Below are 22924 nucleotides of genomic sequence, written 5' to 3'. Positions count from 1 at the left end.
TTGTCAAATTTGTTTTCCCCAGGGCTCCAGATTTCTAAGCAAATGGCTTCTAAAAGGCCCAACCTAAAAAAAAAATTTGAAAACCACTAATTTAATGTAGCCCTCATTTTGAACAGCTAAGGAAACGGTGATGGGGGGTGGGGCGGGGGCATTGCTGGGGCCACACAGTGACTCAGCAGCAGAACTGGAAAGAGGACCAGGATCCCTGCCTCTGCCCAGGCCTTTGACCTGCTGCTGCACTGAGGATGTTCCGTGTGCACTAGGCTGGGCTCCCCGAGAAAGCTCTGGGAGAGGAACTAACACCCACTGACATGATGTGTGGTAAGGGTGGTGCTAATAACGTGGCAGCATGAGAGGAGGACAGTGATCTAATGGCCGTGACAGGAGGTGATAACAGTAAGATAACCTAAGCATTCTGCAGAGTACAAAGATGCCTGTCACAGCCCCTGCCCTCAGGGAGCACACAGTCTAGCAAGAGGGTTAGAACAAGCTGAACAAGGCTTCCTGCCTCCAGTCTCACCCCTCTCACCCCTCTCACCTCTGCACACCTGCCACAGTGGACATTTAGAAACACAAAGCTAACAGGGCAGCGTCCCAGGGCAAAGCTCCCACTGCTGGAGGGTGAAAGTCCAGCTTCTCCATTTGACCCACGTGATTCTTCCCCTCCCCCCTCCAGGATTGCCCCTCTCCCTTAGCCCCACACTGGCTCTTCCCTACCATGCCCCCTTCCCTCCAGTTCCCCCAATACACCAGCCTGTTGGCACCTCACACCTCCTTGCAGTCCCCTGGGCAGCACTGGCCTCGCTTTTATTCACTTGGTGGATGCCCAAGCTGCCCTGGAGACCAGCTTACGAGTGACACAGCCCTGCCCCTCTTGCTCTCACCTACATGTGACTTCTACCCTGTTTGTTCCTCCCTCATAATCATATTATTTATATAAAAATATAAAATATCGAGGCACCTGGCTGGCTCAGTTGGTGGAGCATGCAACTCTTGATCTCAGGATGGTGAGGGCACGGAGCCTACTTTAAAAACAAACAAACAAACAAACAAACAAACACATACATACATACAAACAAACAAATAACCACAACCATTTGCAGCTCCAAGAGCTAAGTTTTGCAGGCATCTCACCCCCGTGGTTCATAGGAAATACTCTGAAGTTTTCATAGCCAAAGGAAACAGCCAATGAAGCCAAGTCTGGGCATGGCTGTGGTGCCTTTTTTTTTTTTTTCTCCACCATGGGAATTTCTCTCCTGCCTTAATATGAGAAAGAGCTGATAGTTGGATAGTGGTTACCTTCCCCTCTTTGCATTGACTCCTAGGAAACTCAGATCTAAATATGCAGCCACTTTCTACAGAGAATGATTTGGTATTAATTGTACTCCTGTCTTCATTTTATTTCCTGCTTCCACCCTGTATGGCAACTCTCCTCTCTCATGTCATCAAGGAGTGGTGGTGACAGTGACCATGATGTGTGGAGGCAGATGATGGAAATAGACAGGCAAGGTTTGAAATGCCAAGGGTCTAACCAGAGGGCAGATCAGCTCTAAACCACTAGTTAAGAGCTGGTTTTGATTAAATTTTTAACCATTCTCATCCCTCTCCAACCTGGGAATCCAAACTTGAGCTCAGAGGCCAAGATGGAGGAAACATTCATTTATACCAAACTAGAGGAGAAGGAGCCTTGTGCACTGGAAAAATAGCAACTCCTTCGTTGAAATTATTGCTAGAACTGTTAGAGGATTTGGAGAAGAATAAGTTCCCATTTGGGATTGCTTGCAATACAGATTTCTTACACTTACAGACTTATTACTCTTTTCCCCTCTCTACATTGAGTGACCTCAGATGACCTTCCCTTCTTAGTTGGGGTTTCCCTTAAAGCATTATTAAAGCACCATTAAACTGCAACCCATGTAATTATTTCCTACATTGATGATGGTGGTAATGACGGTGGAATTCCAACTGATGGGATCCCAATTTAATGATAAGTATGGTAACGGGATGGTGTAATAGTGATCACATGGGAATACTGATGGTAAAAAGGTGGTGATGGGGATGATTGGAGTAGGGGTGAGGGGTATGGGGCTAGGATAATAGTAATACTGATGTGGTTATGAAGGCAGTGGTGGTTACAAGGGTTATATTGTAGATGATACTGATGGTGGTGGTGGTGGTATTAATGGTGGAGGAGGTGATGGTGGGCGTGGCTATGGTGATGGTATTGTGGTGGTGAAAGTGGTGGTGGTGGTCATGATGAAGACGTACAGGATCCCTGAGAGCAAGAATCTTATCTCTCTTGTTAGTCATTCTGTCATCAGAGGCTGGTAATGTTGATGGTAATGGTGGTGACGGAGCCTAGTTTGGGAGAAGGGTATCTGTGATTTGAGTAATGATGGGGCTGGTAATAGAGTTAGAGGTGGGTAATGGAGATAGAGGTATTAATTGTGGTAAATTTGATGGTGGTGGTAATGGGTAATGTTATGCCACTTTGGGTTTAATGGTACATGGGATGAGAAGGAATGCAGAAAATGCCACCTGGAGTGATGAACATGAACTTGTGTCATGTGTCCCTTTTAACCTATAGCCACATTCCTATGACCATGTAGCCTCCCCTCCCCCATCACCTCATCACCATGAGCAATGACATGTTCTGAGGACTCAGAAGGTTATCCTGACCGTCCTTTAGTCTTGGCTTGGCCTTGACTCCTGAGTAGCCAGTGGGAAAGTCTCAGCAGGCCCCAGTGTCTGATGATCAGAGGCATGGCACCACCCACCTCACTCCTACCCTGTCTCTTTTCTCCAGGGTATACCCAAGGGACCTCTCTCTACTAACAAATGTACTTCCAATGTCCTTGATCTTATGGCCCCTCTCTAGCCCCTGACCGAACAACCTCCATGAAGCCACTTATTTCTCTGTGCCCATGTCCTCAGAGCTCTCATAGCTCCTCACCCATGGAGCATCATGTAGGCTGTGGCAGTCATGTTGGGCCTCAGGAGGTGAGTGTGCCCAGCAGGTCTCAGGCTTGGAGAATGGGGAAAGCAGGGATTCTCTACAACCCTATAAAGCTGTCCTCCTTGGCACAGTCCCACCACCTTTCACTCCTCTCTCTATCCCTCAGTTCACACCTATAACCACCACACTGAATGGCATGTAGTTCTCACTCCTCCACAACTGGCCCATGCTACTCCCTCTGCCAGGAATGTCCTTTCCTCGTCATCTGGCCAACTTCAGTTTGTCCTTCAAAATTCAGTCTAAGAATCATATCCATCTGAGGCCCTTCCTTGAAGGGCCCAGTCTGGGCTAGGAGTCTCTGCCTGAGTGCACATAGCACATGTCAAATGAAAGTTAATTTACAACCACCTTCTTGAGAGCCCACTATGCTTTGCCTCAATTCTCAGACAATGTCCCATGTCTGGCATAGCTTCTGGTACATGTGGAGCTCAGCAATGGCCTGAAGAATTAGTTGAATGAATGAATGAATGATTGAAAGAATGTTAAATAATGAACGAGTAATCATGGGATTCCTTCCTTCCTTCTCAGTAATAGTAAGAGAAATAAAAAATTGGGCAAGATACCATTTTTCATCTATTTGATTATTCTGGGAATTTTTCCTAGCACTAGACTTGCAGAGATAAGCAAAGATTGGAGCCAGTATGTTAACTTTGATACTACTTGAAAGAGTGAAAAGTTAGAGAGAATCTAATGAAAAATCAACAAGGAGTAGGTTAAATAGATTATGGATCATTCATGCCATGGACTATTATGTAGCCATTAAAAAGAACATGAGGATCCTCATATATTACTGGTAGGAATGTAAAATGGTGCAATGTTTGGTAATTCCTCAAAATGTTAAAGATAGAATTGCCAGGGGCACCTGGGTGGCTCAGTTGGTTAAGCATCTGACTCTTCGTTTTGGATCAGGTCATGATCTCATGGTTCATAAAGTCCAGGCCTGTGTCAGGCTCTGCACTGACAGCATGGAGCCTGCTTGGGATTCCCTCTCTCTCCCTCTCTCTCTCTCTCTCTGACTCTCCCCTGCTTGTACTCTCTCTCACACACAATAAATAAACATTAAAAAAAATTGATTTAAAAAACAACATAGAATTGCCATATGACCCAGCAATTCTACTTCTAGGCATACACCCAAGAGAAATGAAAACATATGTCCACACAAACACTTATAAACAAATATTAATAGCAGCATTATTCACAGCAGCCAAAAGGTAGAAACAACCCAAGGCCCATCAACTGATAAATGGATACACAAAATATGGTCTATTCACAGAATGGAATATCATTCAGCCATGAAATGGATGAACCTCGAAAACAATGCTAAGTGAAAGAAGGAAGTCACAAAGAGCCACATATTGTATGAAATGTATTTCATGTATTATAGGAAATGTTCAAAATAGGCAAATCTATACAGAAACAGAAAGTAGATTAGTGATTGCCTAAGAGCTGGAGGTGTTGGGGAGATTTGGGAGTGACTGTTAATGGATAAGGAGTTTCTTTTTGGGGTGATCAAAATGTTCTAAAATTGATTGTGGTGATGGTTGCACGACTCTGTGAATACACTAAAAACTGTATTTTAAGATATCGTTGGGCATAAAAATAATTTCAGAATAGCAAGTATAATATGCTCTTCTATTTATGAAGGGGGAGAGAGAGGGAGACAGGGAGAGGGAGGGAGAGAGTTATTATAAACATAAAGAAAAAGCCATTGGGGCACCTGGGTGGCTCAGTGGTTAGAGCATGTGACTCTCGATCTTGGGATTGTGAATTTGAGCCCCACGTTGGGTGTAGAGATTTAAAAAAAAAATTTTTTTTTTAATAATCCATTGGGCGCCTGGGTGGTTTAGTCGGTCGAGCGTCCAACTTCCGGCTTTGGTTCAGGTCGTGATCTTGCGGTTCTTGAGTTCAACCTCTCATCAGGCTCACTGTTGTCAGCACCAAAGCTGTCAGCACAGAGCTCACTTGGTATGATCTGTACTGCTCTCTCTCTGCCTCTCTCTCTCTCTCTCTCTCACACACACACACACACAAACATTTAAAAAAATCCATTTATAGGAGTTACCTCTCGATGATCAGATTCATGGACAGGGGGCTTTCCTGTTTTATTCTATATGCTGATAACATTCACTTTTATACTACAAATATGACCTGCTTTTGACATTTTTATTTAAAAAAAATTTTTTTAACGTTTATTTATTTTCAAGGCAGAGAAAGAGCATGAACGGGGGAGAGTCAGAGAGAGAGAGGGAGACACAGAATCTGAAACAGGCTCCAGGCTCTGAGCTGTCAGCACAGAGCCCGACACGGGGCTCGAACTCACAGACCGCACAATCACGACCTGAGCCGAAGTCGGACCCTCAACCGACTGAGCCACCCAGGCACCCCTGCTTTTGACATTTTTAAACAAGAAGGAAGGTGAAAGCATGTGGGGGCCCCACTGAAGTCTGGTAAATTAGGACCTAGAGCCCCCTGGCATGCATGTCAGAGGAAAGGGGATCCCAGGAGGCAAGGGTGGGGAATAGGAAATGGTTACACAGGTTTTGGAATGTCAGAGCTGCATCTGAGTCGTAAAGTAGAACTTCAGAACCTGTCTCTTTTACCACTGATCCTAAGCACAGCCAGAAGCCTGTCCTGAGACAGAAATTGTTTATGTATTGCCTAGGGGAAATTTTTACACCTGGTGAACACAGAGTCCAAACTACAAAAGGTACCGCAAGTACACTGCAGTGAAGCCTCCCTTTCTCCACAGCCTTCCTCCCTGAAGCAACCAGAGATCCCTCACTCATCTATAAATAGCTGTACATCATACACATGGTTCTTTTACCTATTCTTAGTCTTGGAGACCAGTCCTTAAGTGTATACAAAGTGTCTACACCTCCTTCACTGTAGAGCCTCCCAGTACACTGTGATAGGGTCCCCATCATATGGCTGGCCATGCTGTACTGATCAGCCCCAACTAGTGGACATTTAGATTGCTTCTGAACTTTTGCTTTTACAAGTCCACAGTCTCTTATCCAAACCATTGGGATGAGAATTCTTTTGGAATTCACATTTTAAAAATTATGTGTATATATATATATATATATATATATGTACACACATACATATATATATATTTGTGTGTGTGTGTGTATGTATATATACACACATACATACTTAGTGCGTATTCCATATATTATGAAATACCCTAATAGGATCAAACACCTTGATATTTCCATTGCAAACATGTATGATAAGTGGAATTAATGAAGACTATAAATGGTCTTGTCAAGTTTTGATACCACATGAGTTTGTGTGAATCTAATGAAAAAACTCCCATTTCCAGAATGTTTTGAGTGTGAGATAGCAGATGAGGTTTGGGGAGCTCCATGGAAAATGCTGCAGTGAGTAACTTTGGACACATGGAATTTCACAAGTTTACGAGTCCATAATATGATTCTGTCAGTGGCAATGCTAGGTCATAGGCTGCATTCATTTATAATTTTCATAGATTTTTCTAGAATAATGACCATTGTTTCTCCTTGCCTGTGAGCTTTTTAGCTTTATGGTTTTCCAAACTCACTTGTGTCTGTTAACTTTGGGGCAATGCAAATTCTTCCTCCCTTCCTCCCTGCACAAAGCTAGACTCTGAGCCTCCTTGGAGAGACAACCAGAGTTGCTGAGAGAGCAGAGGCTTTGCTATCAGAGACAGAGAGTAGCCCTCTTCCACCTGTGTGACCCTTTATCTGTTCCTGTCCTGAGCGTCTGTTTCCATCTCCATAGAGACAATCTAATCTGCCTCCATGGCAGTCCATTCCCACTTGCCCACCAACTTGCACTCTTCTCCCCTGCCCATTCCCAGCCACAGTGCCTAGGCTTTTCCCTCTTCCCCAAAGGAAGAAGAGTCCAGGCCAACAGAACGAAAGGTCCACAGGCTTTTTAATGGTGTGATGGCTACTTCCCTTCCAAGACCCGATCTAATCATGACAGCGGCTTCCAGGGTGTTGGGGTGGGGGTGGACAGGTGCAGGGTGGGCAGAGGCCATGCAGTGACTGGGAAGAGGTGGGGGAGGGTGTTACATTCTGTTTGGCATGTAAACATTCTTCAGTGGCTTCCCTGGGGGAGGGGGAGGGCACCTCCTTGCCCCCCACTCCATGCCCACCAGGGCTGATCCCCGGAGCTGAGAAGACTGAGCCAGGCCCCTGTGAGGAGCCCGGAAGGGGGGTGCCCACATGAATGGGACATGGCCCTTCTCCTGCACCCGCTTCGTGCACAGTGTGGCTTGGGAGGGGAGGCATGTTCTGGGGTGAGCAGACCTGTGTTGAGCCAATGACACAGGTTTGTCATGATGGGGAAGTGCTCAAGGGGTGAGGTGGTGGTAGCGGTGGTGATGGTGTGGTACTCTTATAGAGAAAGGGCTCAGACCCAGGAGGGCTTGGTGGAGGGGATGGATGCTCAAGGGGGAAGAGGCTGCAGCTGGGGGTGGGGACACTGGGAGGTGTGGTGTCCTCTGCCCTGGATCCTTCCTGGGGAGAAGAGCAGAGTCAGTTCCCTAGTCCCCTCCCACACTCACCCCTACCCCTCCTCCCCCACCTTGGTGACATTCCATGACGCAGAGGCCTGAGGTCAGTTGGGAGCCCTAGGGAGGTCTGGAATCCCGAGAGCAGACAGGGTTTTGCGTCTCTGCCCAGCTCCAGTGCTGGGTGAAGCTAGGGGTCAGATGGGCCTGGGGCTCTCTCAGGCCGCCCCCTTTTCTTCCCAACACCAAACCAGGGTGTTGTTGGTCCTGGGGCAGAAGTGAAGCTGGGGGCCCTACATTCACGGTTCGGTTGGTGGCAAGGAGCAGGCCCAGGACCTGGGCACCGGGGGTCATGCCCTGGTCCCCACCTGGCACGAGCTGATTGTCATTCGGAGAAGCTCTAGGTGGCAGGGAGTGGCCCCTCTTCCACCCCCTCTGTTGGACCCAGAGGGCAGTAGAGGCCTTGGAAGGGTCTTGGGTTGACAAAGAGGGCTCTGTCCGGAGAGGTTTCCTGAGTGTTCTGGGAGCTTCTGCGTCAGCATGGGATGGACCTCAAAGGCCGTCCACCCTGGAGTCCTCCCCTGGGCTGGTTTGCAGAGAAGCCACCACCTTGGTGTGGAAACAGCTGCCCAAGCCTGCTGACTCTCCAAGAGGGGCTTCAGCTGGCACCACCAGGCTGCTTCCAGGGCCAACTTCCTCATGGGCATCCTTCTAAGCGATGGTGGCTGGATGCTGCCAGACCACTGGGGCTTGCTGGGGCCTTTCTTCCTCTTCCCCTGGTTGCCTAGCCTTGTTCTCTGTGACTCACAGAAGAACAGAGGGGCCAGGCCAGGGGACAGAGGCTGAGGGTGCTGAGGATGGAGAAGGCCTGCAGGGGACCTGTCCCAGATAGACAGGGTCGGCTGTCCCTTCTGCAGCCCGTGTGCTGCTTGGCCAAGATGTAGGCAGTTGAGGCTCATGATGAGGTGGGATGAGCTATGCAGGAGCCAGACCCAGGAGGAAGCCCCATATCCATTCATGGAGCAGCACAGCCCTCACCCTCTGCAGGGACAGCTCAGCTGCATGGGTTGGGGTTAAGACAAGAGGAGACAGGCTGAAGGGTTAGCTGGGGGAGGAGGGGACTTAGGCTGGACCCATCACACAAGCATACCATCTGGACTTAGAAGGGCCTTTCTGTCTTGAGTCCAGGGGCCAGCTGTCAGGCCAGATGATGGTCTGATCCAGCCCACTCTCCACCCCAGGAGGACAGACAGGGTGACCCGGCCAGAACTGAGTCCATGAATCTCTAAAGGGCCAGTGCAGAGAAGATGAAAAACAGCCATTCTCCACCTCCACTGAACTCAGGAGAGAGGGAAGTCGGCTGAAACTGCAGCAGGCAGGATTGAGGTTAGATGGCAAGAAGGAGTTCCTGATGGTGAGGGGTCCTGAGCACTAGATCAGGAGGCCAAGGGAGGGGGTGAAACCTTTTTTAAAGCCCCCCTCCAACTTCCCATTGGGAAACATGTGCCCAGGAAGGCAGCCCACACACGCTCTCTGGTTCCCATTGAGGACCCACCCAAATTTATGGGGAGAAGGACTTTGCACCCTAGGGGTGCAGAAGAGCAGCCCCCCCCCCCCCAATCACCTGCCCACCATCTTCCACAGGGGTGTCCAGAATGGAGCGGACTTTGGGGCTGGTCAGATCTGCCCCCTCACACCTGAGTAGACCAATGGCCCCTGGATCCCAGCTCCCCAACCCCAGCCTAGCAGCTGAGAAGAGGAGGCCTTTTGGACCACCACAGCTTCCAGGAGGTTGTGGTATTGGTCCCTGGTGGGGAGGCTGGAACTTCCACTTCCGGAATTTGAGGCTGCCTTTCTCAAAGTGGAGGTGGGTGGGCTTGGGCTGGAAGAAGGCGGGAGGAGGAAAAGGCGCCGCAGGAGGTGTAAGCAGAGGTCCCTGTGGGAGCGCGAAGAGCAGCAGAGGCCTGGCGGGTGAGGGGGCGTCCCCATTAGTGGAGTCCTCAGTGAAAAAGTGGCTGAGCCTTCCCCGGGGCGGAGGGTGAGCCTGCCCCACCCGAAGGGCGGCAGGGGGATGGCAGGGGTCACGGGGAGGGGGCGGAGTACCGGGAGGCTGGCGCTCCCCCCCCCTCCCCCACCCCGCGGCGAGGCGTCCCCCTCCGGCCGGGCCGGCGGGCGGGCGCGGCGAATGCTGGCGCGCGTCCTCGCGGGTGCAGGCGGGAAGCTGGGGCCGCGGGTGGCGCGCGTCAGGCGCGTAAGGCTGTGCTGGGAGCTGTTTCAGTGTGGCCGGCTGCGGATGGGGGGCCGGGGTGAGGGTGGGGGGCCGCGGAGAGCCTCGCGCGTCATTATCTGGCCCCGGCCCGGCCCTCCGCGACCCCCGCCCGGCCTTTGGTTGCTGCGCGCTGAGTCTGGAGTTTCCCTCTGGGTCCTTTCTTGGGGCCCCCCGGGGAGGGGGTACCATCAGGCTGGGCCCGGGCCTGCGGGGCGCCCCGGGGCGGGGGGCCTGCGGGCCGGGCCTGGTGCGAGGGAGAGGAGCTCTCTTTGCGGGACAGGGACTGGCTCCGGGGGGACGCGCTGGGCTGGCGTGGCGCGGCGGAGGTGGAAGGGCCTGGACTTCGCGGGGCGGGGGGCCTGGTGCCGGCTGGGGCTCGCCCTGGGCCCGGGCCACGGCCGGGGGGCTGTTTGGGGCGGAGGTCAGCAGCAACGGCCGACCCTGGGGGCTTCTGCAGCTGGAGCCTGCGGGAGGAGGGGGATGGAGGGGTGCAGAAGGCAAGAGAAAAGAGGGCAAAGAAACAAAAAAGGAGAGACATTTTCAGAATCTCTGGGCACTGAGCCCTAGAGTCCTGCGTCTTCAGAGCTGGATGAGGCTGAGGAGATCATGGCACAGGTGAATAAACTGAGGCCTGGTGCTTCATCCTCCAGGGCGGGACCTCTAGAGTCCACCCTCTCCCAGGCTGCTCCCCAAGAGCTTGTTGCAGGCTTTCTTGGACGTCACTGTTTCATCTCTGAAATTCTCATGGATTTTACATTCTACTCTATAATGTACCCGTGCTTACATTGATATGAATCGTGTTTTTTCCCAACTACTCTGCCCTTTATCCTTTGGCTTCAAATGCCTCATGACATACCTGAGGCTGTGATGTGAGCTCCACTGGCCCCTATTAACCTTTCCCAAGCTTGGCCTCCTTGGCACCCCTCTAGACATGTTCACTGTAGCCCCTCCCTTGAGCCCAGTGACAGGGCTGGGACCTGAGTCAGAAGAGACACTTAATGGGGAAGGTGGTGAACAGGTGTAGCTGCATCCTCACTAGGCCCTGACCTTGGCTCTGGGGAGGCCCCTGCTGGTGGAGGCCTTCTGTGGTCACCCTCTGCCCACCCTGGGGCTGGCAGCGGTTTCTCACCTGCTGGTGATGGCTGTGTCAGATGCGGGGGCAGCGCTGTGGGGTCTGCCAGGGGACTGCTGGGCTGCAGCAGGCGTGGGCATGCGGATGCTGATGGGGCGGGGAATCCGGCTCCGGGTGGTAGCTGCCCGCCCTGCCTTCCTGGGGGCGGCAGGCTCCGAGGCAGGCGTGTCCTCCTCTGAGCCCGTGCCTGAGAGCGTCTCAGAGGCACGGCGCTGCTCCTCACTGGAGGAGGACGAGGCCCCAGAGGCCAGCCGCAGCAGCAGGCGGCCCTGCCTCTTCTCCATCACCAGCCGTGCCAGGTCCTGCTGTGGTCGGGCCCTCTTGCCCCACCGCTCTTTGGCCGACAGTGAGCCCGAGGGCTCCGAACCTGTGTCCTCCTCAGACAGCAGGACAGGGATCCGGCTCCTGGGGCGAGGGCCTGGCATGGCATGGCGGCTGGGGGAGACAGTGGCCAGTTTCTCTGGGCCTGGCTCCAGCGGGGATGCTGGAGCTGGCCCGTTAACAAGGGCTGGGCCATTGGGCAGTGAGTCTGTGGCCACCTCCAAGGGGCTATCCATCGGGGGTCCAGACAGAACACAGCTCTCCAGCCCTGACTGGGCGATGCCATTCTCCAGGGGCACGGAGGCCCCCTCCTCCACAACCCTCCCGTCAGAGGGTGCCTCCAGGCCCGGCTCACCCCCAGCACCCAGCTCCTCAGACCGGGAGGCTTGTCCACCGGAAGACATAACATTGAGGTGGGTTTTCTCTGCAATGTGCACAAAGGTCCTCTCAACTTTGGTGAAGGGTGAGGAGGTGACTGCCACTCCTCCTGCCCCTGTGGTCACTGCCCCGGCCCCTGGCCCTGTTCCTGGCCCAGGGGGCTTGGGCTCAGACTTGAGGACAGAGGACAGGGTGCCTGGCTCAGACACGTCCAGCTGGCTGCCGGTGGGCTGGGGCCGCTCTTGCTGAGGAGTGAGGGCAGCCAGAGTGCCCAGGTCAGGGTCAGGGGCCAGGTCGGCAGTGACGGGCGACTTCTTCATGTCGCCAGGGGAGACGAGCACCAGCGTTTTGGAGCCCTCCTCAGGCTCCAGGTCCCCGTCGGCCATGGAGGCTCGGCCCCTGGACTCCTTCTGGTCATCAGCCAACAGCGTGGAAGGGGCACCCTCTTGGCTCCGGTCAGTGCTCCTCTCACTCCCATCACTGCTGGAGCCACTGCGAGGCCCCAGCACCTCCCCTAGAGCCACTGCCTCCTCCTCTTCTTCCTCCTCCTCTTCCTCCTCCTCCTCCTCTTCCTCCTCCTCCTCCTCTTCTTCTTCCTCCTCCTCCTCTTCTTCCTCCTCCTCCTCTTCCTCCTCCTCTTCCTCCTCTTCCTCCTCCTCCTCCTCCTCCTCCTCCTTCCCATTAGCTTGAGGCTGAACAGGAGCCAGTGGGACCTGGGAGGTGGTGAGCAGCATGTGGGAGAATCCCACCCTCCGGACCCTGTTGAGCAACCGAGCCCGTTCTCGGTAATCAGAGAGATCTTTCTTGAAGTCCTGGTAGGGCAGGCTCAGAGGCACAGCTCGTGGGAGACCATTGACCTCAAACGGGGATGCCACGGAGAACACCTGCAAGAGGCACATACAGGGACTGGCTGAGGTCACCCACCCTGCTGGGCCCAAGGAGACCTGGGCTGTGCCCACAAGCTAGGAGGCCCACGTGCCCAGCCATGTGCACCAGAGTGTGTGCTCCATGAGGGTAGGCACTGGGTCTGTTTTGTTCATTGCTCTGTCCCCCAAGGCCTAGAATGGTCCCTGGCACCTAGTAAGTGCTCAGTAAATCTCTGATGAAGGATTATGTGCATGCTCCAGTTCCCCCGAGGACCCCCGGCCCTGATCCTGGCAGTTTCTCTGTCTCCCATATTCCATCTCCCTCACTCTTCTCCCTGCCTCCAAAACCCAGGGCCAGCTCTGGGCTCAGTCAGTAGAAGACAATGACAGCTGCAAGGCATCGTAGCCGCCATGTAGATCAACCCTCCCTTTGACAGATGAGGAAATCAGGTCTGGAGGGGGGCAGCAAGTGTCTGGGTCAGCCCTCACTGCCTCCTTGTAGGGCACAGTTTCTCTGCAGCCAGGGAGCTGGCCACCAGGGCCATCAGAGCTGTGGAGGACAAGGGCAAAGTTCGGCGGTCTTCCACACCCCAAAATGCAGGCTGGGCCCCTGGAGCTCCAGCCCCCCTACCCTCCTGTCAGTCAAGAACTTTCCAGCCCTACAGGTGTGTTTTGAGTCCATACTTCCTTCGGGAATTCACAGCCAGCTTACGAAGGGCAGTTTCTTTCCAGTTGATTAAGTTTTCCCTTTTGAAGCTTTGTCCGGCTTGGCAAGGTGATGGCCTGTTCTTGGTTTTCTAGGCTCTTGCCACATCTCCCCTTAGCCTCCTCCCTTCTGGACTGGAAAGACCTGACCACCTTCTCAGGACCTCAGCAGCTGCAGAGCACATGGGCACATCTGCCTGGTGGTTCCCCAGCCGGTGGCCTGTTTTGTCCCTCCCGCACTGCCCACACCCATCCTTCCGACAGCTGCTACAGTAGTCTTCCTGAAACTTGAATCTGATCCTGTCTCTCTCCACTTCAAACCTGCACAAACCTACAGGAGCCCCCACAGTCCTCAGAAAACAGTTCCAGTTCTTGGCTTGGCACATGACAATCCTGTTTCTCACTCCTTGGTCTGGCTCCTACCTTCAGTTCTAGCCTCACTCCCATCAGCGCCCTCTGATCCCCGCCTTGTGCTCCAGCCATGCTGATGCCACCAGAAGTTCCCCAAATGTATGATGGTTCTCACACTGCTGTCTTTCCCTCTGGCAGTTCCCTCTGCCTGAGTCCCTGTCACTTCCTCTGGGCACATGACAAATACCTATTCTTCCTCCAAGACTCAGCTTAAAACAACCTTCCAAAACACCTTCCTGTCCACCCACCAAGCAGGCATCATCACCCTCCCTTCTACTTGTTTTCCCTGAGGGTTTTTCTCTTCTTCCTCCCTCCCTTCCTTCCTTCCTCCCTCCCTCCCCCCTCCTTTCTTCCTCCCTTCCTCCCTTCTTCCCTTCCTCCCTCCCCCCTCCTTCCTCCTTTCCTTCCTCCATTCTTCCCTTCCTTCCTTCCAGAAGAAGTCCTAGAATGTCTGTTGTCCTGGCCACCATGTTAGAGCCTATGCATCTGTGCATCAGGTACTGAACAAGATAGATATGGTCCTTGTTTTCACAGAGTGTGCAATCTCTCTATTAGGAAATGAAATTGGGATAATGCATACTCCACAGAGATTGTGATCATAAATGAGATCAGATAAGCAATGGGTCTGGCATATAGCAGTTGCTCAATAAATATCAGCTCCCTCCCACCCCCACCTCCTGCCCCCTGCCCTGCTTCTCTGGTTTGGAGATCACTGCCTCCCTCTGTAAGCCCAGAAATGCCTGGATGCCACACCTATGGGAGATAGGGTGGTGAGAAAAGGAGGGCCTCTCCCAGCTGAGGTTTCTGCAAATAGCCAAAGGCTGGTGGAGGGGAAGGTGGGAATCCCCAAGTCTGAGGATCTGCCCAAGGCTGTGACTTTTCCTCTCCTCAACTGCCATAATCTTTTGCATGGATCAGACCATCCATGAGGATGTAATGAGGGTTGGGGGCATGCAAGATGGGGTAGCATCCGACCCCAGGCAGGACCCCTGCACACCCTGTCTGAGCCAGACACCAGATGGCCTTAGAGCTTTTTCTCCTTCACATCCAGGCTGGAAGTCCTCAGCAATTGTTTTCTTTTTCTACACTATTCTCATTCATTCATTCATTCATTCATTCAGCAAATATTAAGCCCTAGTTCTGTGCCAGGCCTTGTGCTGGGGCCCTTTGTCATGTTTAGTTACCAACAGTAAGGCTAAAGACAGGGCAGAGGTGAGGGGGATGCTGTGAGACCCTGGGTGAGTTGCCACCGTGGTGTAGATGCCCGTACCGAGTGCTAGGTACCTATAGACAGACACGGAGCTCTGATCATGTCTCCCTACTGTCTAGCTCAGAACTCACCCACCCAGCAGAACCTCTGCCTATTTTCCCTGTCCCATCTTTGACACTTTGAGCGTCCGTGGCACAACTACCTTTCCCTCTAGCCTTTAGAAAAGCCCCATCCATAGGACAGACCCTCTGTTCACAGTGTCCATGTTAGATGATCACAGGTGGAACCTTCTCCTTCCATCTCAAAGCCCTCCCCTTCTGTTACATGGGAGGGAGGAGGAATGAGAACTGAAATCAGGCATCAGTGACAATGTCAGATTGGGAAACTGAGGCCTGGAGAGAGGCACTGGCAAGCCCATTTCACAAAGCACATCAACCAACTTGGCCCAGAACCCCAAACTCTTTCCATCGCCTCACTGGCCTCCCACCCTCCCATGCAGGGAAACCTGGGACCTTCTGCCCTTTAGCAGGAAGAACCTTAACCTCAGAACGGGGACAGACTTGCCCTAAGGATCACTGACAAGCCCACCCAGGGCCTGGGCATACTGGATTTTCCATTTCAGAGTCCCTCCACCTCTCCCCATCTGGCTCCATGTTGGGAAGGACAGGCCTGGGCTCAAGTTCCTCCTTCCTCAGAGGGTGGGAGGTCCCCTTCACCCTCCCCCACCCTCTCCTGAATGCCTGAGCCCAGTGAATATTCATCCACTTGCCCATGCCATCCTGTGCTCATTCATTCAGCCAGAGTTCACTAGACAGCCTCTGTGTGCTTGGCCGTGTAGATTTGTGGATACCGTGGGAGGGGGACAGCAGTGACACTCTCCCATTCCAGCTCAGAGGGCGGCAAGTGTGCTGGATGTCAGCAAGGGGAACTCAGCATCTGGGAGGACTCACACTTTCCTACTCCCTTCCTAGGTCAGCGACCCTTTATGATTCCAATTTACTTATTGTGGCTCTCCAGAGTGGCTTGGCACTGGAGTCTCTCAGGGTGCTTTTTAAACCTAAAGAGCCCTGAGTCCTATTCCCTACCCCCCACCCCTAGTCTGTAGGTCAGAGACGAGGCCCAGAAATCTCTCTATTTTAAATCTCCCTGGTGGTTCTGATGGAGTTTGGCAAAAGGCTGCTACTGTAAGGGTGAATCATGGAGAAGGTGAGGCAGGCCACTGGAGCTAAGACCCTCAGAGAGAATGAAAGTCCCAGCCCTCCCCTTGCTGGGGTCTGAGCCCAGACCCCAAGGCTGTGGCCTCCCCAGCTTCAGAGCCCAGTCCTAATCCATGTTTATTCCAGTCAACAGGAAAAGTGGAGGGATGAACCAGCCTCTGATCTTTCCCTGCTGCTGAGGCTCTCCTCAGCCTTTGACACTAGTGACCCCCCACGCCGGGGACTGGATGGGTTACATACCTCCATTCCCTAGATGGAGTGCAGAGAGCAGCTCTGCCTGGACCCTGGCCAAGCCCAGACATTGCACACTGCACTTCAGCCCACAGTCCCAAGGTCAAAGAAGGAGGGCTGGTGAGTGACCAAAGCTGTGGGATGGACGGGGACATCCCACCCCTCTCCCACAAGGCTGGCGCACACCTCCCATCTCTCTTCCTCCCAGGGAGCCCCCATTGCCGTAACTCCCCCACCTGGAACCAGAGATGAGAAGTGGGCAGTGTAGCACTCTGACCACCATTGCCTTTCCCAGACCTTTCAGCTACCTATCCGAGTTTCCACTCTCAAACCACATCTGCCAAGCCACGGCCCTCCCTGCACTCCTCCACCCCAGGGCCACCCACCTGGACACACTGGCCATTGATGCTCATCTGGGGGCGGGGAGGGGTAAGAAGACCTGAGAAGGTGGCTGCCTACCCTGGGTCTAAGCAGATCCTCGCACACTTGAATCCCAGGTCTCAGTGCTCCCAACCCATCCTTGCCTGCCCCGGAGCTCACAGCATGAGGACATTCTAAATGCTTCAGGGGCAAGAAATGCAGCTCTAGCTTACCCTTCTGCCCCCACACTTGCTTTAGGCCCCAAGGAGTGAAGTGTGGCACTGTGACAGCAGACCTGCAGGAGCCGGGTGCAGGACGACGGAGGGAGAGCCTCCCCTCTTACACGCACTCTCTCTCTCTCTGCAGCAATCCTCCTTCTTCCAGTCCCACTCCTCTCATGGACCCGGTCTTCCCTCTACCCACATTCTATCCGTCAGCCTCCCACCCCCGCCCCAGGCTCTGCACAATCCACTCTTACACTGATCCCCCTGGACAGACCATTCTCCCCCAGGCCAGGGCCATCTCAGATCCCCCATCAGAGCAGAGGGGCAGGGGAAGGCTCCTATGGCCCCTTCACAGAGGTCGCTGGCTTCCTGGCCTCCTTCCCACTGCAGGCAGGCACAGGCACTGGGCCTCAATAGTCTGATCCACAGAGAACAGATTTAGGTGCCCACCCACCTACTTCCCATCCCTCTTCCTGTAAGTTGGCAATTCGGTTTCAGGCCCCAGAGACCAGGGTCCATCCCCAAACCACTCCTCCAGATGAAAGAAGACAGGGTGAGGGTTGCTAGAGTCCAACTAGGCCCCAAACCTCCTGGGGTCCCCCTCCCCCTCTCCATTGGTCCTTGTCTTAGGGGCGGCTGAGATAGGGGTGGGGCTGGATCCCTTGATCTGGAATTTGCCCCCACCCAATCCCAGAATCAGCAAGATCAGCTCCTGCCCTCTGCTCAGCCAGGCACCCCCGGAGTTGGGGTCTGCATCGAGGGGTGGGGTTAAGAAGAAGTATCAAAGAAAGCAAGCGAGGCGCAGGTTCCTGGAAGGCGTCTTTAATCAGGTTTTGGTAGTACACAAGCTCTCCGGATTGTCTGCATTAACATACAGGGACTTAAAAAGGCACAAGATCCCTCGCACAGCGACGCGTGACGGCGGGGCGCCCCCCACCCCCGCCCTTGCGCGGCCGTGTGCGCGTGGGTGCGTGTCCGTGTCCCACCCCCGTGGCGGCGCCGCGCGTGTGCGTGTCGGTTTCAAGTGTTGGATTTGTACAGTACTCGCAGTCTAGGGGCGGGGGCTCAGTGCATGCTTTTCCACCCGGGCCCGGGCCCCCCCCCCCCCCCCCCCCCCCGACGCCGCTATGTACACTGAGGACGCACCCCGGAGAGAAAGAGGAAGAAAAAAAAAAAAGCGTCCCATCTTCGTGTGTGTGTGTGTGTGTGTGTGTGGTCTTGAGTTTCTCGTGCATGCTTACGCGGCTAGGGTTGGGGAACAGTGCAAGCTTATAATACAGTATTATTGCAGTACAAAAGGGGGGGATGTGATGGGAGGGGGGAGGCTTAGGAATAAACTGGCTGGAATTCGGGACCTCCGGAAGGGTCCTCTCCCCAACCCCCTTCCCATCCCTCACTCCCCTCCCCACCACGATTAGGAAGCAGCTCCCATCGCTGGGAGGGGATCCTTGGGTCCCTGGAAGGAAGGGGCTCAGCTGGGCCCGGGGCTGAACTTCCCCCATCCCACCAGTCCCACCTCTCAGGGGGCAGGGGCCAGCCCTCTCCTTGCTAAATACTGGCAAACATTAGGGCCCCGAACCCCGCCTGCTCCCCCACGGAAGCCCCTCCAAGTGTGGGTGAGGGGAGGGGTCGACAGAGCAAGTGCAAAGGAAGCAGATGTTGGTCCCTGAGTTTTATTTTCGGGGGTGGGGAGGGAGAAGAGCTGGAAGTGGGGGCATGTTTGGGGACCCCCAGGGCCCGCAGTGTGGAGTGGGGTGGGGCAGGAGACACAGACGTGGAGGCGTGGGTAAAAAGGGGGTGTTGGGTGGCTCTGAGAGACCTAGGCTCAAAGCTTGTCTCCCCCTCAACTCTGGGCTCTTTGGCATCCAATTGCAAGGCCAATTATGGGGGGGGGGGTGGCTTTGGGCAGTTGAGGTAACAGGAATCTGGGGTGGGGCGACGGGGGCCCTTCGAGCCGGGAGAACTGGCCAGCTCCCCCTCCCAGCCCTTCGTCTGCACCCCAGCCCTGGAAGCACTGAGGGGCGAGCCCCCGCCCCAGGGTCGGGGACCCAGTGGCCGCGAGCCGGCGGAGGGGAAAGCAAACACAAACTTGGCGCGAGGGCGGGGCGGCGGGGAGGGCTAACCCCGGAGAAGGGGTACTTTAGCAGCAGGCAGCTCGGCGGGGGGCTAGGGGTCGAAGGTCCCGAGGGCGCGCGCGGAGGCGGGGCGACGTGGAAGGCGGGGCTGGGGGTGGGGGGGTGTCGGGCGGTACCCTGGTCGCGCGCGTAGCAGCTAAAAAGACGGACCATACATTCGTGGCGCGCTGGCCGCGGGAACGGGCGTGTGGGGGCAGGTCCCGGGGGCGGGGACAGAGTGGAAGTGGAGGTTGGGGGTCCCGTTACAGTAGTTATAAACCTGCGAGGGGTGCCCGGAAACGCGATCTTTGTGCTCTCCCGGCCGGGGGCTACTAGTTTGCTGTCCGGAGAGTGGATGAAATGTGCGCGCAGCAATGGAGTGTGCGTGTGTGTGCGGGCCAGTTAGTTGTGGCAAGGTGAACCCCACCCCCCGCACCCGCAAAGCCTGTGCAGGTAGAAGGGACGGTATGTTACGGGACTGACGGCGGAGCCAAGTGAAAGGAGAGGTCTAGAAAGGTTCCCGTAGTCCTCTGGGCTTCATTGCCTCTCCTCCCCTACTGCTTCTCAACTCTTTACATGGGGGGAAGGGGTCCACTCAGGCTCCGGGGCGCCCTGAGCTAGGAAGCCCACTGGATGGTATGGGGAGCCATTGGGGATATTTGAGGGATGTGGTCCTCAGGCTGGGAGCCTCTCCCTTAGGGAGAAGGATGCTTTAAAATTTTCAGAGGCTGACCCACAAGTCCCAGGAGGCACCTCTGTACCTAATAGGAATAATGCAAACTTTGGGGACATGCCCTCCAACTTAAGGAGAGTTGATTTGCAGGGCGCCTGGGTGGCTCAGTCGGTTAAGCATCCGACTTTGGCTCAGGTCATGAACTCGAGGTTGGTGGGATAGAGCCCCATGGTGGGCTCTGTGCTGTGAGCACAGAGCCCACTTGGGATCCTCCTCTGTCCCCCTCTCTCTCTGCCCTGTCCCTGCTCACACTCTTATCTCTCTCAAAAGTAAACATAAAAGAAAAAGGAGAGTGATTTGCCACACTCCTTGTTACCAAGGACTGCCTATGGCAGTGGGCAGATTCCTGCCCTTTGGGTCGGAATCTTAGTGGAGTTTGGGGTAGGGTGGGGTGGTGTTCAGGCTCTCCTTAGGGGTCCATTCTCAGGCATCCAATCAACCCAAAGAGAACAGAGGATACTGCATTCTCCCACAGCCAGGGGCCCCCACACACTCCCTACGCATGGTCTTCCCTGGCCATCCAATATAGACACATTTGCCACAGTTCCTCTGCCATCCAGTGGCCCAGGCTCCCCATCACCACTACCTGGGCAGACAGCACCACCCCCTCCTCAGAAAAAGGGATCTAGGCAGGGCAGAGGAGAGAAAAGGAGGGTCCCGGCACCCTCTACAGAGAGGACCCCTACTTTTTCCTGGGATTGGAGGGGTCTACCCAACCCCCTTGGCTGGGGAAGCAAGGGTTAATGTACACGCATGGCTCAAAGGTCCCATCATTCCCCCACATGCTGGGCACGGCTATGCCCATTTCCCCCCAAACTGGAAAATGCAGAGGGAGATTGATGGATTCAGGATGCTAGTGGTTGGGATGAATGATCAGTGGTTATTGCTGTGACCCAAGCTGCCTTGAGTGTGTGGGGGTGTTTACTCATTACTGAGAATTTACTAGAGTATTTTTCACTGACCTAGGGTCCTGTGCCACCAGAGAAAATACTGGTCCTATCAGGAGGACCCCACTTACCCCAAGCCCACTGGACCACACACACATTCAGGCACACACACCATGAGGTCACCGACATGCACACATAGCACACGCCACACATTCCCCACTGGTTGGCCGTGAGCTGCCTCCTTTTAGAAGCCCACTTGATTTTTGAGTTCCTGAAACATCATCCCCCTTGAAGTGCTGCAGCCTTGGACAGAAGAGGTGGGTAGGGAGTCCTCAGGCTCACAGAGGATGCAAACTGTGTTCAGAGTCTCTGCCCTTAAGCCAGTTTTGTTTGGCTCACAGTGATTTTTCTTTAAAAAGTTGTGTTTTTTTTTTTTAAATTAGATGCCAATAATTAAAAGTTGGGAGATTTCACACACAAAAAAACTGGAAGATAGTGGCAACAATTGGCTGAGCTGAGGATGGGGGGATGGTTCTCCCATTTATCACAGTCCCCAAACCTGCCCTCTCTCTGACACTGCTTGGCTCCTGTTGAGGTGTGAGTTGGTGACAGCTCAAATCCCCATGGCCAGTGCTAACCAATGCCAGTACCTTCCCTGTGAGCCTGAAGCCCAGGAACACCCCCTCCCCCCGCCCCACCCCAGTCCAAAATACTCCAAGGTCATGGTTCTGAGTACCTGCCTTCTCACTGTAGCTCTTACTCCACCCTCTGAATCTCCAGAGCTGCTTTGGGATGCCTGGGGTTGTGGGATGGAGAGGGTGGGGTCTCTGGAGAGATAGGGTCGGCCACTGCAACCGACCCTGGTACTCTGGAGTGATCCCCACCTGGACACCATCCCACACTGAAGTGGGAATGGAGAAGGGAGGAGAGTCTGGCTTCTAGACAACTCCCTGCCTCTTAGGTAGAGCAAGGAGGAGCCAAGCAGAAAGGACAGTAAATAGACCACTACACAGACTAAAATGCTCTAAAATGCCTATCAAACAAGACCTCAGTTATTCGGCATTGGTGAGTGTTTTAATGTTTGGTAACTTAAATATTCTGATTAATCTAGTAAATGCAGGTAATACTGGGATCTACCTCCTAGGCTATTATGAGGATTCAATGAGTTAATTTTGTGAACTGCTTAGATCACTGCCTGGCACATAATAAAGTACTATGTGCCACTGGTCATTAAATAAAATTTAAAAATAATAATTGGAAGCCATCACTATATGCAGGGTGTGACTATAAAGTACAAAGACACCATTTTGGAAGTACAGCAAAGAATGCTGCCTCTTTTCAAAGCTGGCCCTGGGGAAGCTGTGTGTGACCTCCTCTTTGGGAAACCCTGCAGAAAAAGAGCCCAACAACAGCGCAGACTCACAACTTCCCTACCCAGCCTGGGCCCTTACAGACAAGCAACTATACTCATGCACGCAAAGCATGCATGGCTCTACCAAGCTGCGCATAAACTTGACCCAATACACGTAGTTCCAAATGGCCTTCGCTCTTTCCAGAAATCAGAGCCACCCTCAAAAGACAATAATGTTATCAGGATCACCTCCTGTTGGCTCAGAGCGTTATGGCTTACAAAATACTCTCCCCATCACCACAGAAGGTGGTCCCCTAAAGGACAGAATGTTTGAATCATTCTGTCATCCAAAAGGATGTCCCCTAAAGGACAGAATGTTTGAATCACGATCTTACATTAAAGGACACATCCTCTCCCACAGGTATCAGTTTGGGAGGGGAGGGGTGTCTGTGAAAATTCAGCCACCTTTGGAATGCTTAACAGGATTCCCCACCTCCAAAAGCTTTGGAAACAGAAATATTTAATGCTAAAACAGAGGCTGAAGCTAGTGCCATCATCTTTGATAAGTCACAAGGCACTTTGGGATCTTAGAGTACCTCAGGGTTCTGGTCACCGAGTGGGAGCTGTGCTCAGGGTCAGGTAGCAGAACCCTCTGGAAGGGAATGCCGGATAACAGAGTGCTTGGTTTCATCTAACCCTGGATAGCAGGGGCCCTGCCCCCACCGCTGCTGACTTTCAGAGCTGCTGGTGGACAGACTCCCCTTCATTTCACCCTCTGCCACTAGCTAGGGAAGATGGGAAGAGGGCCAGAGGGTAGGGGGAAGGGAAGGGGGCAGTGCCAGAATGTGGAAGGCGGGAGTGGGGCTACTGTCCATCCCACCCCCTAACCTTTGTGCTTTGTGTTCTCTGTCCTTTCTCTTCAAAGGGTCTACCCTGCCGCTCCTCTCCCCTCTGCCACAGCAGGATGTAGAGCCACCCAAAACACACTGGAGGGCAACAGA

The 22924-nt window shown here is 53.7% G+C and overlaps 1 protein-coding gene across 7 annotated transcripts in view; it reads right to left on the bottom strand.

Moving 5' to 3' along the window:
- Window positions 1-6917: 6917 nt before the first annotated feature.
- The window catches only part of TTBK1 (tau tubulin kinase 1), a 40956-nt gene continuing 24949 nt past the window's right edge, over window positions 6918-22924 (bottom strand). For 6 of the 7 annotated variants that reach the window (XM_045498304.1, XM_045498308.1, XM_045498306.1 and 3 more), the window contains 2 exons: window positions 10913-12498; window positions 6918-10247 (listed from right to left, as the gene is read on the bottom strand). In XM_045498304.1, the coding sequence (XP_045354260.1) occupies window positions 9857-10247; window positions 10913-12498 (1977 nt within the window). In that variant the 3' untranslated portion in view covers window positions 6918-9856. The remainder of the gene's footprint in view (window positions 10248-10912; window positions 12499-22924) is intronic. The other variant, XR_006717225.1, reaches the window with a different exon arrangement.

The sequence above is a fragment of the Leopardus geoffroyi genome, chromosome B2, assembly GCF_018350155.1.
Source record: "Leopardus geoffroyi isolate Oge1 chromosome B2, O.geoffroyi_Oge1_pat1.0, whole genome shotgun sequence".
Lineage (NCBI taxonomy): Eukaryota > Metazoa > Chordata > Mammalia > Carnivora > Felidae > Leopardus > Leopardus geoffroyi.
Note: the sequence above shows the minus strand (reverse complement) of the source record. Positions and strands in the feature narration are given on the sequence as shown.